This window comes from Camellia sinensis, chromosome 14 (genome assembly GCF_055761805.1).
Source record: "Camellia sinensis isolate YWXY chromosome 14, ASM5576180v1, whole genome shotgun sequence".
Lineage (NCBI taxonomy): Eukaryota > Viridiplantae > Streptophyta > Magnoliopsida > Ericales > Theaceae > Camellia > Camellia sinensis.
In genome coordinates this window covers 77349926-77368963 of record NC_138974.1, presented here as the reverse complement: position 1 = coordinate 77368963, position 19038 = coordinate 77349926, and the positions used below count along the sequence as shown (strand labels likewise).

Below are 19038 nucleotides of genomic sequence, written 5' to 3'. Positions count from 1 at the left end.
TGCTTTTGTACTTTTTTTTTCTCTCTCTCTCTCTTTTTTTTTTGAAGAGTTGGAAGATTTAACAAAGGGTTACAACTCTACAAAACTTATGTAATCATCTAAAAAAGAAAAATGCAAAAGGTAGATCCCAAAACTCCTTATACAAGCCTCAAGAAACATACACACCCAACCAACTGTTCAAAGACTAAAATAATGCATCTACTTTACAAAAGGTGCCTTTTCAGCTTCTAACAATGATTTCCTCGTCTTCACTAGCCTTATGATATCTGTTGCATAAGTCCAGATGCTTCTCCCTGAATTCTCTCCTCAAACACAAAAAAAAAAGGCACTAAAATGCTTTTTAGGTAAATCCCCTCCTGAATAGCATGCCCTTTAGAAGACATCACTGCTGTACTATTGTCAACCAAACACCTGACCTTATCGTTCTCAAGTAGTGTTTGGTTTACTGGAATGAAACAGAATGGAATGATCATTCTATCAAAATGTTCATTCCCATGTTTGGTTGAGTAGAAAAATAATGACAAAATGCTTTACACATGGGATCATCATTCACCATTTTAAAGGAATGATCATTCCATATGAGAGCCCAAGGGATGATCATTCCATTCCATACCAACTCATTCCAGTGAACCAAATAGAGCATCAGTGTATTTTTCCTCTATAGGCCCGCTACCCTTTTGTCCATCAAAATTAACCACCTCTCTCATTTTGCTTACCGGCTAAAGAAAACTACTTATCCATGGTTTTATGTTTTCTTGGTGAGCAGAAGTTATTATCTTTAGTTTTTCATTCTGCACAACTGATAAGGGCAAGGGTATGGGATGTGGATGACCCCATGCCCAAATCAAACACTTTAGATTTTCTAACATCTCATCATGGAAGAAGGTCATGATTGATAATGAAGAAAACTTTCTTAGTTCCCACGTTGATAGGTCATAAATGAATAACAATACACTTTTTTCCCATTGAATCCCATTCAATTCAAGTATATGCCTAAACTGTAATAATATTTTTTGAGACCTGAGATGCTTTATCAGCTTCTCTTTTCATGACATTTATGAGTTCATCATTCATCCTCCTCCTCCTCCTTTCTTTCTTTTTTTGGGGTGGTAATTTGATAATTTTTTTCAGAATGCCAATGCATATTATTCAAAATGTTTTGACTGAATGACATATTACTCTTGGAAAAATTTTGCTGGAAAGAAAGGATTGACTGAATGATATGTTACTATTGCTCAATTTTGTTGGAAAGACAGGATCTGTATAATTAGCATATTTGTAATTTCTTTGTTTCATTTTCTTTTGCTCCATATCTGAATGATCCAAAAATTTTCTGTCCATTTTTATTCTCTTCATTGATCTAATGTGTGATTCATTTATGTGTTCATTTATTTTTTCATATCTCCTTTATTTATTTATTTTTCTTTGGCAACTCTGGTAGTTCTCTTGATTTGTCACTCCTGCAATTATTTATGTGTTCTATTTGTTTTATTATGCAATGCTTGGGCTATATTTACTTTTGTAATATTGTGAACGGAATCCCCCTTTTATTTCTAGGGTGTTCTTTGGTTAGTGATAGCTTTTGCAAGTTGATAATGTGATAACATGTTTGGCTTTTGAGAGAGTTCATTGTGTCAAGGGTTGGTTATGTTTCACATGCACTAGTAATTCATGTAGTGATCTGATGGATCTTTATTTGCAGGAGCGAGTAACGGAGGTGGTTTTGTTTATCTCGTCTTTGCTGTCCGATGTTAGTCAGCCTTTCCTCATCATTTCAAATTCCAGTGTTCTTTCCTTATGGGAAGCTGAGTTCTCGCGATTGGCACCATCTACTGATGTTGTAGTTTACGGTGGAAGCAAAGATAGTAGAAGAATTATCAGGACATTGGAGTTTTCTGAGGATGGGGGTTGCACAATGTTCCAAGTACTTTTATGCCCTATAAATGCCCTTGTTGAGGTAATTTTATTTATTTATTTTGTATAAGTATATATTAAAAAAAGGTGCTCAAAAGGGGAGCGCCCTCTATGCTCTAGAATATACAAAAGAAAAACTATAGATCTCCCTGAAGCTCAATTCCCCTATGAAATCAAGAAGATAAAAATAAAAAATAAAATTCAGTAAAATACCCTTTGACCCAAAACTTAAAAGAACAAGTGAGATCCTCTTTAACCTATGTACTGTCATCTCCGCATCCTAAATTTTTTTCAGTTTCTCTCCCTCCATAACCACATCAAGCACATATATCCATTCCTTTCTCACCCTGTTGGGATGAAACCTACTTGCCCAGCACTTGAAAAAAAGGATGGAAGTTGACATAACCTAGAATATACCAAAAATGGAAAATGGCATACTCTGTAGATCTTTGGCAACCTTGCAATGAAGTAATATATGACTTATTGATTCATTGGTTCTCTTTTAATACAACACCAGTTGGGTAGCAGGTAATCCTTTTGTTTAAGGTTTTAGTCCACGCAAGAAAAGACCTCAGTTATTAAAGGTGACAAGTGCACTGAAGCGCCAAGGTTTCCTAGGGCCTAGGCACAAGTCGAGGTGTGACCTTCGTGGAAGTAGGGTTCATGTTGACGATAAGAAATAGATAATTTAATATAAAGGTTCAATATAAGTAAAATGAGATATAAAATTTTTTAAAACACAAATACCGACAAACACCAATATTTTATCATAGACAAACAATTCAAGGTTTACATAAACACAAACATCTAACTCATAAATCATAAACATTTGAAAAAAGGAAAGAAATTGAAGTGTCAAGCAAGAGAAGCATAGAGAAGGAGAAAGAGATTGAGGAGATGAAAAAGAAGATCAACAACTGTTAGTCAGGTCAAAGAGAAAGCTCTATCCAACCAACGTCTTTGTATAATTAAGGTTCAAAAAGTGTTGGGTTGCAATGTATGTTTGGGGTTTAATCCCTTGTAGTAAACAAAAAATGAAATTAAGTGAAATCAAGGGTTGTAATAGTAATTGTCAAGATTTTGAAAAGCGGTTGTGGTCACCATAACGGTTGCAGTGATGGGGTAGCGGTTATGGGGTGTAAAGGCCGTAGCGTAATGGTTGCGGTAATTGGAACCTTGATTTTTTTTCCCCCCACAATTTGAAGAAAACTTACTGATACGTATAATTTTTTTTTTTTTTTTTTTTTTTTTTTTCCAGAATCACATTTATTGGGGTTTAAAATAAATTTTGATCAATTTTTGTTAATTTTTAAGTATGATCCAATATATTTCATATTTTCAAATCACTATAAAAGGAGCTTTTTACATTTTATTTCAGCAGTTAATGATTTTAAGAATAATTGATTTTAAATGTCTACAAATTATTTTTTACTAATACCTGAATTAATTGAATAAAAAATATTCACAATTATTAAATGAACGGATTATAAAATAAAATTTGTGCCATAAATTTAAAAAAAAAAAAATTTGAAGAAAAAAATTCATATAAGATTTTTTCTTTTGGCTTGGATCACTTGAGTGTTTGTTCTTTTTTTTTATAAGCTTTTGCTTTTTTTTTAGGGAAAAAGAAGTTATTCAGAATATTATATAATGGTGTAATGGTGTCTAACGGATCGTTACGGCCGTTACGTAACACTAAAACGGCCGTTACACACGTGAATTTCCATCACACCGTTATAGCGGCTGTAACGGGTGGTGGTAACCACCACCATCATTACGTAACAGCATTACGTAATGGTTGCGGCTGTTTTTTAAAACCTTGGTAATTGTAGTAAATAAACATTTTAAAAGAAGTGCACATATCATGTGCCTTGAGCCTAAGGATAAAGCGCATGCTTCATGCACCTTTATAGTGCCTGTTTTATATCTCTTGGCTTGAGATGTTTCGAAGCTCAATGATTGCGCCTTGATGAGCCTTGGACCTAGGGGCGTGCCTTTAATAACACTAGGTAGACCTGATCTCCATCTAACTTTCCAATGGAAAGTTCTCTCTCCCGTACTCATTAGAATGGAGTGGTAGATCTGGAGCCCATATAAGATCTGAAAAAATTTATCCACCTTCTCCAATTTTTTTTTTTTTGATAAACAAGTAATCAAATATTATTAGAAAGCATCAAGGCGATGCAAATAATACAAAAATAGAACCCTCAATAGGCCAATAGCTAAGCAATCACATCATCCACAAAATCTACAAAGGCCAACACATCCGAATCCACCGAAACTGTAACCTAACTATGAAGCACCAAGAGAAGCCTATTCTCCAACCACGGCACCGAATGAGAAATCCCTTGGAGAGTTTGTTTGTTACACTCCAACTAGATCAACTACATTAAACAATGAGCATCAAGCATCCATACCTTCTGCAGACGTTTCCCCACTCACCCCCTCCAACTTATGAGTACCTCCACAATCGTACCCGACTGAACCCAAACCAACCCAAACGGCCCAACACTAAGCAACCAAAGTTTAGACACAACTGTGCAATGAATAAATAAATGATCCACCGACTCTGCATCAAAACAACACATACAACACCAATTTACCAAAATGTGACGGCGTCGAATCAAATTATTAATAGTCAAAATACGCCCTAAAGTCGCTGTTCAAACAAAGAAAGCGACCTTGGATGGGGATCCCGTCTTCAATTTTTAATCTTGTATTAGACTCCTATGAAACTCTAGAATCTATAATCACAAATAATCTGTGACTAGTGCATTCTTTTTTGCTTCTATATTGTTCAGCTCCAGGAAGGCTTGTGAGTTTCTGACAAAGGCATGTTCCCATACCAAATATCAAACCATTATTTATCTCTATCTGTTTTCAACTACAAAACTCACACATGCAAAAAAGTTAGACCACCCTTTTTGAATTGCTTTCCACAATCCCACCCTATATGAACACATCACCTTTCTTCAGGTCCATCTCCAATCTTTCAACTAAAATTTTCATTTCCTCCAAAAGCTTATGGCCTCTAATTTGTTTCATCATAACCATTTCCTTACCAGAGCTTGATTAAACCTTAGTTGCACGAAGCGGGAGCGGGGGAACGTGGCCACTTAGAGGAGTCGTAAATTAGGAGCGCTTATGTATTATTTTTATTAATTATATTTTATTTATTATAATGAATAATAAATTATGTTAAAATAAATAATAAATAAAAATTATATGTTTTATTTTATAAATTTTTGAAGATTTTTTTTATTATATATGATTTAAATAGATTTCTTTTAAACAATTAGATAATTTATTATATGTTAAAAAGTTAAGAAATAATTGTTAAAAAAATAAATAATAAATAAAAATTATATTATATATAATAAAATAAATAATTTTTTATTTTACAAATAAAAATTATATTGTTTATGATAAATTATATTTTATATATATATATTATATATGATAAATTATATTATATAAAATGAAAACGGAGAGGGAGAGAGAGAGAGAGAGAGAATAGATCGAGAGAGGGAGAAGAAAGACACGCAACAGAGGCGAAGAAAGAGAAGCAGAGACGAAGAGGAGATCGAGGGTGAGAGAAGCGAGAGAGAGAGAGACGAAGACCTAGGGCTTCGAAGAGAGGGACGAAGACTAGGGCTTCGACGGGGAAGTCAAACGGCGAGATCGAAGTCATCGAACGGAGGATCGAAGCTTGCGACCAGGTACTCTCCTTGCCCTCTCAATATTGCTCCCTTCCCGCATCAGATTCGCATTTCCCTATCCTCAGATTCGCGATTCTGATGCAATCCTTCCTCAGAAGTGCAAAATCGTGCTTTTTCCTCAGAGTCGTCGCCATCTGAGACGATTCCTGCTACTAAGGATTAAACCTCTAAAAGTGTTTTCCCTACACATCTTAATTTGCCTTAGCACATGCTTATACATGCAACCCATCATGCTAATAGGTTTAAAATCTCTTAATTTTGTGGCCTTTCCTTTTATCGGAATCATAGTAATAAAAGAGGTATTCAAGCTTTTCTCAGAGGACCCTGTCTCAATTTGTTGAAGTAATGATTATCAAAATCATAACATGAAAGGCCTTAGGTTGTACTTGTTTAACAGATGTTATGGTTTGGAAATGGGAATCTCATTTCCAATTTTCCATGTTTGATAGGTTTCATTGAGCATGGGGAGGGGTTGTGTTCTCATTGTTATTTCCATGACAAACAAAATTGTGTATTAAAAAAAGTTTGATGCTGATATTTATTAAAGTTGATTGATATGTAGAAATAAATAAATTATGCTATAATAACAATAATAATAATAATAATAATAATAAGTATGTTAAATTAAAATAAAAATATTAGGTTGCGTTTGGTTGTATTTTGTAATTATGATTTGAGAGTATGAGTTGTATTTTGAGTTTGTGGGATTTGGAATTATGATTTGAGTGTAGAAAATTTGTTTGGTAAAGAGTTTTGAAAATAGTTTTGATTTGAGTGGGGAATTGTTGATGTGGCATTTGATATTTGATACAAAAATCTACAGCTCATACAACTCAAAATTATTTTAAAGCACATAAAAAATTTTAAAAATTTCAGAAAATGTTTTTTTTGATTATATATCAATTGCAAAAAAAAAAAAAAAATTTTGTAAAAAAAAAAATTTGTAAAAAAAAAAAAAAAAATCACTATTCTGGTCAACCGGCCGGACGTCCCGTCCGCCAAAATTTGCAAAAAAAAAAATTCTAAAACTCGCGCCGGACGTCCCGTCCGCCAAAATTTGCAAAAAAAAAAATTCTAAAACGCGCGCCTGTCTCAGAGTTCTCTGCAGAGTTTTGGAAATGTATTTCCAAAACTCGTTTCAAACATCATACTCAAGAGTAGGTGTAGAATCACATTTCTAAAAGACAACCAAACATAGCCTTATATTGTGGATGATGTTTTGCTAATATATCTTAGAAGTGTGTGCTAAACAATTTTAAATTTAACTATTAGTTATTAATTAAAAACTTTTTGATAGGTTCAGACAACTAACACTTTGACCTTCCATAGTTTTTTATTTTCTTACTACTTTTATGCCAATATTCTTCTGGTTAATGTGCTATTGTATGTTCTCATTTTAAGTTAATCTTGATGTTCATTCTCATTGTAATATTGATTTTCTTTGAGTTTTATATTAGGGCGGAAATTTACTGGCACACTGAAGTGGTTGTACATTTTCACTTGCCAAGTCATCTATTCAACCCTTTTACATATTGTTCTGCAGGATCTTGAAATGTTAGAGTGGCTTAGATGGGAAGCAATCATAGTTGATGAATCCCAGCACATTGGGATATCTAAACATTTTGAACAAATTAAAATGCTAACTACTGAAGTTAGGGTTCTCCTTTTCAATGGCCAATTTAAGGTACAATAGCTCTTTCACTTTGTTTATATTATTTAACCCAGGTCACCCTTAGTAATCCTACTGGAATTTGCAGGATAGCATTGCTGAGCACTTTAATCTGCTGTCATTGCTTGATTCTCCCAGTGATGGCCCGAAGACTGACTTAAATGATAATCTTGGTAAATTAAGGGAGAGGTTGTCAAGCTTTATCGCATACGACTGCAAGTCAGACTCTTCTAGATTTCTAGAGTATTGGGTTCCTGTTCTGATATCAAATGTGCAACTTGAGCAGTATTGCGCTACTCTACTTTCAAATTCTATGTCTCTGCGCTCTTGTTTGAGGAATGATCCTTTTGGTGTTCTTCATGATATTCTTATTTCTACACGGAAGGTTTGGTTCCTACGTACTTCTAGTCTTGGTTGCATCATTATATTGTGTTTGGAGAATCTTTCTTCCTTTTGGGTGATCGTGCTTGAATGTATATCTATGCTCTTTTGTTTTTTTTTTTTTCAATTTATATGTTTATCTAAGAAGCACGAATACGGACACGGACACAAAGAAGGGACACAACTATTTTAAAAAAATTAGGATACGAATATAGCGAGAATATGACAGAAGATATATCTTTCTCTATCCTTTTATTTGCTAATTTTTATTTACCAATGACTAAAAATAATGAAAAATTAACACTAATTCAACATGAAAAAATCGCTCAATCTATAATTTAAACATCATTCAACATACAAATTACTATTTCATCAAACCATAGACTATGTCAAAGAATTAAAATCAATAATGAATAGAGCATCTAGGGCTGCAAATGAACAAGCTCGGCTCGTTAAGGGTTTGGCTCGTTTAGTAAACGACCTGAGCTCGAGCTCGTATAAGCTCGGCTCGTTTATCTTTATTTAAATTATATAATAAATATATTATTTATATATTAAATAATATATAAATATATATATAAATGATAATATAAATACATTTTTTATATATTAAATAATATAAATAATATTTTTTATTTAAATATTTATATTTAAATAATATAAATAATATTAAAAAAATTTATCGAGTCGAGCTGAGTTGAGCTCGAGCCCAGTTCCTTATCGAGCCGAGCTCGAGCTCAATAAACGAGCTCGATAAGTAAACGAGCCGAGCTCGAGCTCAGCAAAGCTCGGCTCGGTTCGTTTGCAGCCCTAAGAGCATCCATAAAAAATACATAAATCTCTGGTACTTTGTTTAGGGACTAACACTATGGTGTTAACATTTAACAAAATTTTTCCCAAAAAAATTCCATAGAACTCGCGTAAATGGATTAAGATAATAGGAAGATGAGATGGCAAATTGATTTTTTGCGGAGATATACTCTCTACCTCTCTCAACTGAATTTTAGGGTACAAATTTGAGACACCAAAGATCGAACGTTTTAGGGGAAGTTTTGATTTTTGTTTTTGTCTTTTTCAATTTGCACTCGTTTCTTTACACATACTATACTTTGACCACCAAACTACCTTTCTAAAATTAATATAAAACCCCAAACGTATCCTATGTCATGTTCAGTCACAATACACTTGTGCCCTTGATGTGACCCCTGACGTGTGTTGTGGAAAACAAAATTGACACAACATGTGGCATGTTTGACATGTGCCCGGCATGTCCAATGTGTGTTTGTGTTTGACACATGTTAGACACTATAATGATGACTAAAATGGAGTGTCAGTGCTTCGTAAATGTATATTATTGAATTAATAAACTTTTTTAAATGTATATTATTTGATTAACTGCATAAAATTTTAGGTCCGCTCTCCTCATCCATCCTCATCTCCATTATCCTGCCCCCTCCCTCGTGTGTGCACGGTCCTTCTCTATATCCCTTTCTCCAAACAAAAGAAAAAAGATAGATATTTATATAGCATCAATTCATTTTTAATAATTTGGTTTCTGATATCTTCATTTTTGATAAAATAAAATAATAAAATCTTCATTACCTGCAGCTACTTAAAGTTCTGTTAATTTGTTTGAATTTCCTTTTCTATTAGAACGGAGTTTAATTTGTTTAATGTTAGTTGCAATTGAATAGCTATGCATAATCAACTTTTGGAGACAATGATTATATGGTTCTTTTTTTGGTAGTGCTGTGATCACCCGTACATTGTGGATCCATCTTTAAAAGGCTTCTTAAACAAAGGTCTCCCAGTGGTAGAGTATTTGGATGTGGATATAAAAGCAAGTGGCAAGTTACAACTTCTTGACAAAATACTCTCAGAGATTAAAAATCGAGGACTAAGAGTAGTAATTCTTTTTCAGGTACATAATCTGATCACTATAATTTAAACTTCTGAGGACTTAAGTCTTTTTGTGGTACTATACTATGTTAATTAAGCTGTACTATTTTGAATCATTTTTGTTGTTTATCACTGTCCTCTTGTTTAGCTGATGTGATCTTTAATTACTGGGAAAAATGGATAGTTGATTGAGGATTTATCTATTCTGCAAACGGACCTTTAAGCTTTATGTGAGCGTCAGACCCCTAAGTGTTTTGCCCTTGTTAGTTGGCCAATACGATTGTTCCGGTGATCATCAATTCTCACTGTGGTTGATATTTGTTTTGCAAATATTTCCCTAAGTGAAGCATATGATGCTATCTGCATATCTACAAATCTCCCTTCCCTCTCCTTTGTGTCCTTGAGTTCTTTATTTTTTAAGCTATTTCCATGATATCTATTACCAACTTTCAGGCTGTTTGTCTATTCAAAATTTCTTTTGTGTCTAACTTTACCATGATCATAGTTGTCGGTTCAAATTATAACTTGGCATCTGGATATGGTTCAAATTATAACTTGGCATCTGGATATGCTTTACTTGCCACGTGGTTATGTTTTTTGTGTAAATTATTTGCTCTACATGTTTCTCTTACTAACTCCCTCTCTCTAAATAAATCATTCATGTGCACACGCACTATCTTTGTCTGCACAGGACAAATAAATTTTGTTTTGGTTATTATTTGTTTTTCATTGGTTCATTTTTGTGGACAGCCAATTTTTTCTGGAAGGAATTCAATTGGGGAGATATTGGATGACTTTCTAAGTCAGAGATTTGGTCGAGATTCCTATGAACATGTTGAGGTGGGTACTCTCCCGCCAAAGAAACAGGCTGCTCTGAACAGGTTCAATGACAAGAGTAGTGGGAGATTTGTGTTTTTATTAGAAAACCGTGCTTGTCATAATAGCATCAAATTGTCGTCTGTGGATACGATAGTCATATTTGATAGTGATTGGAACCCAGCAAATGATTTAAAAGCGCTACAAAGATTATCAATTGATTCATCTTTTGAACAGATTAAAATATTCCGTTTATATTCATCTGGTACTGTGGAAGAAAAAGTTTTAGTCCTTGCTACACATGGTACAACTCTTGATAGCAATTTACGGAGGATAAGTTGCAGTATGATGCACATGCTGCTAATGTGGGGGGCCTCATGTTTATTCAATAAATTGGACGAGTTTCATGATGGTACTATCTCAACCACTGGTGCAAATATTTCTTCTGAGCCATCACTTCTCAGAGATGTAGCCAAGGAGTTCATGGCTCTACTTTGTCACGATGGTGAAAATACATATACAAATAACTCTTTCATTATAAAAGTTCAACACTCTGGGGGAATTTACAGTAAGGATGTTTCATTGCTTGGTGAGCTAACAATTCAGTTGACAGATGGAGATGAACCCCAGGTTTTTTGGACAAGGCTGTTGGATGGAAGGAATCCTCAGTGGATACATTCATCTGGCCCAGCACAGAGGAACAGGAAAAGAGTCCAGTATTTTAAGGACATACCAGAGAAACCAGTAGTTGAAGCTGATGAAGTTGGAAAGAAACGCAAGATGGTGGTGAACAATAATGCTGATCCAGCTTCTCTGAGTCCCAGGCTCAAGGAAAGTGAACTTCCAGGAGACGGGGGAGGTAAATGACAGATATTATTTAAATATCCAAATTGTGATGATCATTCATTTTTTCTCCAAAAATTGCCCTAGTGCATTGAAGGTTAAATTTTTTAAGGAAATTTTATAATCATTCTGATACTCGTGTTTTAAGCTTTCTGATGACTTCTCATCATACTGCAGGAGGATCTGGAGTTCCAACTGGTAGTGCTTCTCAGCTTCTGCCTAGGTTAACTGCTTGTGCAACTGGTGCACTAAATACAAACCATGCTTCCACCTCACCCTTTCCCTCTAATGGTATCTCATCGTTACCTGAAGTTGAAATGGTTGAGCCTGAGGAGGGAGTACGATTGCGTGATGTGCAGAAAAGTCTTCATGTTCTTCTGAAACCTGAGATTTCAAAACTCTGTGAAATTCTACAACTTTCAGTATGTATCTCATATTTTTACTCATTAAGACTCTTTTTATTTGCCCCCAAATGCAATTCGCTATTGTTGTGACATGTATCTTGCTATACATGGAAAGAAAATTCGTGAAATGAAACACAAGGTATGTCTAAAAAGGAAAAACTACTGTTTTTTAAAATTTTATGTTTTTTTAAAATTTTCTTTTCTACTTTTCTGGGGTCAAGGTAATGTTTTATATAATGAAAGTGTGAGAGAGAGTGATGAACATCGATTGCGAGATATAACAGAGGTGTCAGCGAATCAATTTGAGTTTATGCATGGTAGGTCAACAATGGAAGCAATATAGCTTTGGAGGAGAGTAATAGAAAAGTATAGAGAAAGAAAAGAGACATTCATATGGATCGATCTTGAGAAAGTATATGATAGAGTGTTTCGGGATATAATGTGATGGGTGTTAGAGAAGAAAGGAGTGACAAAATGTTACATTGATGTGATAAGGGATATGTATGAAGGTGTGGTGACCATTATTAAATCGCCTGTTAGAGAGACAAGTAAATTTTCAATTACTGTAGGGTTACACCAAGGATTAACCTTAAGTCCTTATCTTTTTGCTTTAGTTATGGATGAATTGATGAGAAATATTCAGGATGATGTGCCATTGTGTATGTTTTTTGCAGATGATATCGTGTTAGTGGATGAGACTAGAGAAAGAGTTGGCATTAAGTTGGAGACTTGGAGAGGAGCATTTGAATCTAAATGATTTAGAATAAGCAGAACTAAGATAGAGTACAAGAGTGTAATTTTTATAACAGTAACAATGAAAGTAGAGGAGAAGTGAATATTGAGAATCAAGTGTGAGAATATTATGCTAATTATGTAAATATATTAGATTGATTGTGTGAATATTAGATTGATTGTAAGAATATAGGTTTAGTCTTATTTTCTTTTTTAGATTAGATCTCTATAACTCGGTTGTACTTTTTGTATTATTTATAATTGAATATACAAATTCATTCAGAAAACTTACATGGTATCAGAGCTAGTTTTCAAACCCTAGCAGCCATCCTGAAATCCTCTCTGGTTCTGATTTCTAGTTCAACTTTGTTCTTTGAACTTGATCGAACTCTCTAGTTAACATCAAGTCAAGCCTCTGCTTCATTAGGCTTGCAAGACCCATCTAGTTCATCGAAGGTCATTTGATTTGAGAACCTAGTTCTCTTCGCTCTGGTTCTTTGGGTTCTTGACTCGTCTGTTTCATTGTGACACATCTAGGTGCAGGTTGTGATCCATTATCATAACCTGTCTGAGTTGCGAAGACCCTCATCGCAACTCATTTGAGTCGAGAGGACTCTGGGCGTCTGTCTCTGCCTTTCTCGTGCCTTGTGCGAAGGTTTGTTCCTTCTTTCTCATCTCGCCGACAATAGCTGATCTCTTCTCCGACGAGGTTCGTCTCCTCTATCTGGTCGTCTTGGGTGACCCATCTAATCGACCCATCTGTTCGACGTGGTCACTGTGCTTCGATAACTGATCTTCTCTCTTTGGTTCTTCTTTAGTCTCTCTTAGTTCGTGACTTTGATCTTCGGTTCAATGATGTTCACTCTATTTTTGTCATATTTTGGATTTATTACACTTAAACTCCTCAATTGTCTATTTATCATCTGTTGACCTCTGGTTTGACTATTTTGCTTTATTTTGGATTTATTACACCTGAATGCCTAATCTCTGTAATTATTACGATGTCTTTGGCTTTTGATGAGTGTGCCTTCTGCCATGAGCAAGGCCAGTGGAAGTATTACTGTCCCAAGAAGGGATGTCTGTCAGTCTGTATTGCCTTTTCAGCAGTCTCGAACTTAGTTTCATGCTCCTTCTCAGAGTATTTTTCCGACTTTAGCCACTTATATTACATCTATTCTGGCTTCTGATCCTGATTTAGCGTCATTGATTGCTCAGATTAATCAATTTCAGCATATACAGTCTACTTCCCAGCCATCTCCGTTTGCTTCTATTTTTTCCTTTTTTCATTTAGGTTTGCTTGGGTCTTCTTCAAGTATTTCTTCGTTTGTCTGGATTTTTGACTCGGGTGCCTTTCATCATGACTCCTCATCTCTCCTTACTTCAGAATTGTACTCCCCCTCTCTTTCCTATTACTGTTAGTGCTGCTAATGGATCTAGTATGTCTGTTATATCTGTTGGGTTTGTTCTACCGTCTTCTATGTCTGTTGTCTCTATACCATTTGTGTTATATGTTCCTCAGTTGTTTGTCAGTTTATTATCTTTCAGTCAACTTGATGTCTCCGGTTTTGATGTTATCTTTTTTTCTTTTATCTGTCCTATACAGGATTGGATGTCTAAGCAGCAGATTGAGATTTGGCTGTAGAGTTTGAGACCTCTATGTGGTGGAGAGCTTGCATCTGCCTATGACTACCTCTCCGACTACCTTTTCCTTTTTCCAGTTAGATTCTCTGTCAAGTCCTTTCTATTTGTGGCATTTCAGATTAGGGCGTTTGCCTGCTGACTGCCTACTGTCTTTAGTTCAGCTAAGTATATTGGATAAAGTTTCTCCTAGTCAACTTAACGAGTGTCGGGGGTGCCAACTTGCCAAAATGACAGCTTACCTTTCCATAAAAGTACTTATATATTTGATACACCGTTTTCTTTAGTTCATATTGATGTCTGGGGTCCTTCTCCTGTTCTCACTAAAGGAGGTTCTGTATACTATGTGTCATTTGTTAATGACTGCACCCGTTACACTTGAGTTTATCTTATGACTCATAAGTCCAACATATACCAGATATACCGTACTTTTCAGGCTATGGTCATTACACAGTTTGGGTCTACTATTAAATTGTTACGGTCTGACTTGGGTGGAGAATATTTTAAAATTGAGTTTTGTGATTATTTGGCCAATTTGGGTACTATTCACCAGACTTCCTGTACTAATACATCTGCCCAAAATGGTTGAGTTGAGTGTAAACATCGTCATCTCCTTGAAACAGCTAGGTGTCTCCTCTCTGCCTCTGTTTCGACTCTGTTTTGGGGTGAGACAATTCTTATGGCTGCTTTTCTTCTTAACTGTATGCCCACTCCCTTTCTCTCTAGTTCGTCTCCTTATGAGGCTCTCTTTTCTCAACTTCCCAATTACACCCTCCTTCGTATGTTTGGATCTGCTTGGTTTGTTCTTCTACCCCGTAAAGATAGGACCAAATTGAGTGTCCAGTGTATCTTGTGTGTCTTTTTGAGTTACAGTCTCACTCAGAAAGGTTGTCGCTAGTACAACCCCGTTTCCTATCGCCTATATGTTTCCTGCCATGTTGTCTTTCTTGAACGTCTACTTTACTTTCAGCTTATTCCTCTCACAGTCTCAGTTTCCAAAGAAGATTTAGTTCATATTAATTCATTTCCTTCTGAGGTCTCTTTTGATGTGTACATGTCTGCTGTTTCCCATGAGCTTGTTCCTTCTTCTTCTTGTCCACCTGGCCTAATGAGTCCCTCTCCACTGACCCCACGAGTCTGTTCCCTCTCCTCCTCCTCCTCCTCCGTTGTTAGTCTATTATCGTCACAAGGCTCTCCTTCCACCAGTTGTCTCTGCCCCTACTGTTGATCTCCCTGCTTTTGATGACTCTGATCTTGCTAACGTAAGTATCCTCTTCTTATCAGTAAACAGGTAGTCAAAGTGGGTTTTATTAGAACGTGTTTTTCTCCTTAATATTGCACTTTTTTGTCTGCTATTCACTCTTATTCAGAACTTCAGCCTTACAAGGAGACCTGTCAGGATCCTAATTGGGTTGGAGGATGAGCTGTCTGCTTTGCAGAAGACTATTACTTGGGAGCTAGTTTTGTTGCCTGTTGCCAAAAATATGGTTGGTTATAAATGGGTTTATAAAGTCAGGACTCATTCTGGTGGTTCTTTTGAGCTTTACATGGCTCGCCTGGTTGCCAAAGGTTTCTCACAAGAGTATGCTATTGATTATGAGGAGACCTTTGCCCTTGCTGCCAAGATGACTATTGTCCATACTTTGATTTCTGTTGCAGCTGCTCGTTATTGGCCTCTCTATTAGATGGATGTTAAAAATGCTTTTCTTAATGGCTATCTCACTAAGGAGATTTATGTGCATCCTCCCTTTAGCCTTCTCCATTCCTTTAGACAGGTTTGTCGTCTTCGGCGCGCTCTGTATGGTTTGAAGCAATCCTTCCGTGCTTGGTATGATCGCTGTCACTCGGCTTTGGTTTCATCCTTGTGCCCAGGATTCTGCTTTGTTTCTCCTTTACACTTTTGCTGGTTTTGTTGCCCTATTATTGTATGTGGATGATATGATTATCACTGGCTCTGACTCTTCTGCTATATTTGAGATTAAGCAATATCTCTTTCGCGCCTTCGAAATGAAGGATCTAGGCCCCTTACGGTATTTTCTTGGTATTGCGGTAGTTTCTTCTCCTAAAGACTACTTTCTGTCTCGGGCTAAGTATGCTAATGAGGTTATTTACTGTGCTGGTCTTACTGACACTAAGATTTTTGATACCCCCATTGAGCTTAATGTGAAGCTTAACACTACTGATGGTATCCCTCTCGATGATCTTACTTTATATCGAGAGTTTGTGGGTTGCTTAGTCTATCTGATTGTCACTCGCCCTGATCTTGCCTATGCTGTTCATGTGGTTATCGAGTTCGTTTCTGCTCTTCGTTCTACACATTGGGTTGTTTTGATTCGCAATCTTCGCTATCTCCGTGGTATTATATTTCAGGGCTTACCAGTGTTATATCGAAAGCTTGTGGGTTGCTTAGTCTATCTGATTGTCACTCGCCCCGATCTTGCCTATGTTGTTCATGTGGTTACAAAGTTCGTTTCTGCTCTTCGTTCTACACATTGGGCTGTTTTGATTCGCAGTCTTCGCTATCTCCGTGGTATTATATTTTAAGGCTTATGAGTTTTTTTAAAGGCTCAAGGTGCTGAAGGTTCTTAGTAAAAGATAGATAAATTAACATAGACTAATCATTCATAGTACTAAGACAATTTTTTTTAAATAATATGTTCTTGTTAATCATTTATTTATTATATTTTTTAAATAATATTTTCTTGTTAATCATTTATTTATTATATTTTTTAAATAATATGTTCTTGTTAATTTTTTATTTTTATTTTACGTACATGTATTTGTGTTTTTTTATTAATATGTATAAATATATATTATATAAGATATTGGTAAAATTATTTTATACTTATATATGTATATATACTAATACATATACATATTAAGATAAGAACCAAACAGAGGCTAGATAAGACAGAGAGAAGCCGAGAGAGAGAAAGAGAGGAGAGAGAGAGAGAGATCGCAAGTTGGAGAGAGGCGAAGACGAGAGAGATAGAGAGAGCGATCGAAGTTGACGAGAAGTCGTTGAAATCGAGAAGAAGTCGGCAAAGTCGAAGGGAGGTTGTCGAAGTTGTCGCTGACCAGGTTTGTTCTCCTTTACTCTTCTCTTTCCTTTGTTCTCCTTTACTCTTCTTCTCTTTCGTGTACTCTTCTCGCTGTCGTGTCCAAATTCCGTGTCCATCCGTTAGATCAGATTCAAGAAGAAAAAAAAAAAAAGCCCCTTAGGCTCGCGCCTTGCGCCTCCCTGCGCCTGGTCCAAGTCGCGTCCAAGGCATGCGACTCTTCAAACGCGCCTCACTTGAGTCCCCCTTAGGCACAATGGGTGCACCTCGCTGCGCCTTGCGGTTAGGCCCGCTTTTCACAACAATGGGGCTTACTGTTGTCCTTCACTTCCTCTTTGGATTTGGTGGCCTATGATGATTCTGATTGGGGTGGTGATGTTACTGATTGCAAGTCTACTTGTAGCTTCTGCATATTTCTTGGTGATTCCTTGATTTCTTGGAAGAGCAAGAAATAGACTGTTGTTGCACGTTCCACTATCGAGGCTGAATACCGTGCTATGAGTCATGCCACTATTGAAATTGTTTAGCTTCGTTGTCTCGTATTTGATTTGGATGTACCTCAGCCTTCTCCGACCTTTCTTTACTGTGACAATCGCAGTGCTATTCAGATTGCCCATAACACTGTCTTTCATGAGCAAACGAAGCACATTGAGATTGATTGTCATTTTGTTTGTCAACATCTGCAGTCTGGTTCCATCTCGCTTTCTTTCGCCTTTTCGGCACTTTAACTTGCTGACTTCTTTACCAAGACTCACACCACTACTCGTTTTCAGTTCTTTCTTGGCAAACTTTTAATGTTTTCTGCTAAAACACCTTGAGTTTGAGTGGGGGTGTGAGAATATTATGCTAATTATGTAAATATATTAGATTGATTGTAAGAATATAGGTTTATTCTTATTTCTTTTTTTAGATTAGGTCTATATAACTTGGTTGTACTCTTTGTATTATTTATAATTGAATATACAAATTCATTCAGAAAACTTACACCAAAAACTAACTAAGAGTGAACATTTTTGTTATTTATGATTGATTATCACAATGGTTGGGGAGATTGGAGCAAATGTGTTCCATGGAATTAAGGCGGGGTGGTTTAAGTGGCGGAATGCGTTTGTGGTACTGTGTGATAAACGAGTACCAACTAGACTAAAAGGGAAGTTCTATAGAACAGTTATTAGACCAGGGATGTTATATGTGTCGGAATATTGGGCAACTAAGAAACAATATGTAGATAAGATGAGTGTTGTTAAGATGAGGATGCTAAGATGGATGTGTGACAAGAGTAGAAGAGATAGAGTTATGAATGAGTATATTCGAGAATGGATAGGAGTAGTACCGATAGAAGATAAATTGAGAGAGAATAGATTGAGATGGTTTGGTCGTATACAATGGAGACCAACAGAGACAGTAATAAAGAGATGCGAGACAGTGATGGTAGATTGAAGTGTAGGGGAAGGGACAGACCTTGATTGACGTGGGCTAGTGTAGTAAATAGAAATATGAACCTCCTTAATTTGACTAACGAAATGGCCTTGGATAGAGTCTAGTGGAGAAGGATTCATGTAGCCTACCCCATTTGATGGGACTTAAAGGCTTGGTTTGGTTTACTTTTTTGGGGTCAATTTTGCATGTTGTTTTGCTACAGTAAAAATGCATTTTTGGTGGATCTAGCAGCAGTTGTGCTGCTACTTCCTTTGTCCCTTGTTGTCGGTCCATTTTGCAAAGCCCAACTTTTTTGGACATTGTTTAATACATTCACACCCGACTATAATAGCATACTCTCTCAAAGTCACTCCTATTTTCAACTTAATAAATTCATTCTATGGACCAAGTAAAATGGGTAAATATATTACAAATGCAAGATATTTTGCATTTACATTTCAATGTTGACAAATACATGGTGACATCCAAGAAATGAAAAAGAAACCAACAAATTGGCAAAGCAGGCACATTAACATATTTCTGTT

At 35.9% G+C, this 19038-nt stretch overlaps 1 protein-coding gene across 18 annotated transcripts in view; it reads left to right on the top strand.

Annotated features, from left to right (window-relative positions):
- LOC114273056 (uncharacterized) overlaps window positions 1-19038 on the top strand; it is a 34436-nt gene that overhangs the window by 9214 nt on the left and 6184 nt on the right. For all 18 annotated transcript variants that reach the window (XM_028214808.2, XM_028214807.2, XM_028214806.2 and 15 more), the window contains 6 exons: window positions 1703-1957; window positions 7177-7317; window positions 7391-7687; window positions 9431-9604; window positions 10333-11257; window positions 11419-11663. In XM_028214808.2, coding sequence (XP_028070609.2) covers window positions 1703-1957; window positions 7177-7317; window positions 7391-7687; window positions 9431-9604; window positions 10333-11257; window positions 11419-11663 — 2037 coding nt within the window. The remainder of the gene's footprint in view (window positions 1-1702; window positions 1958-7176; window positions 7318-7390; window positions 7688-9430; window positions 9605-10332; window positions 11258-11418; window positions 11664-19038) is intronic.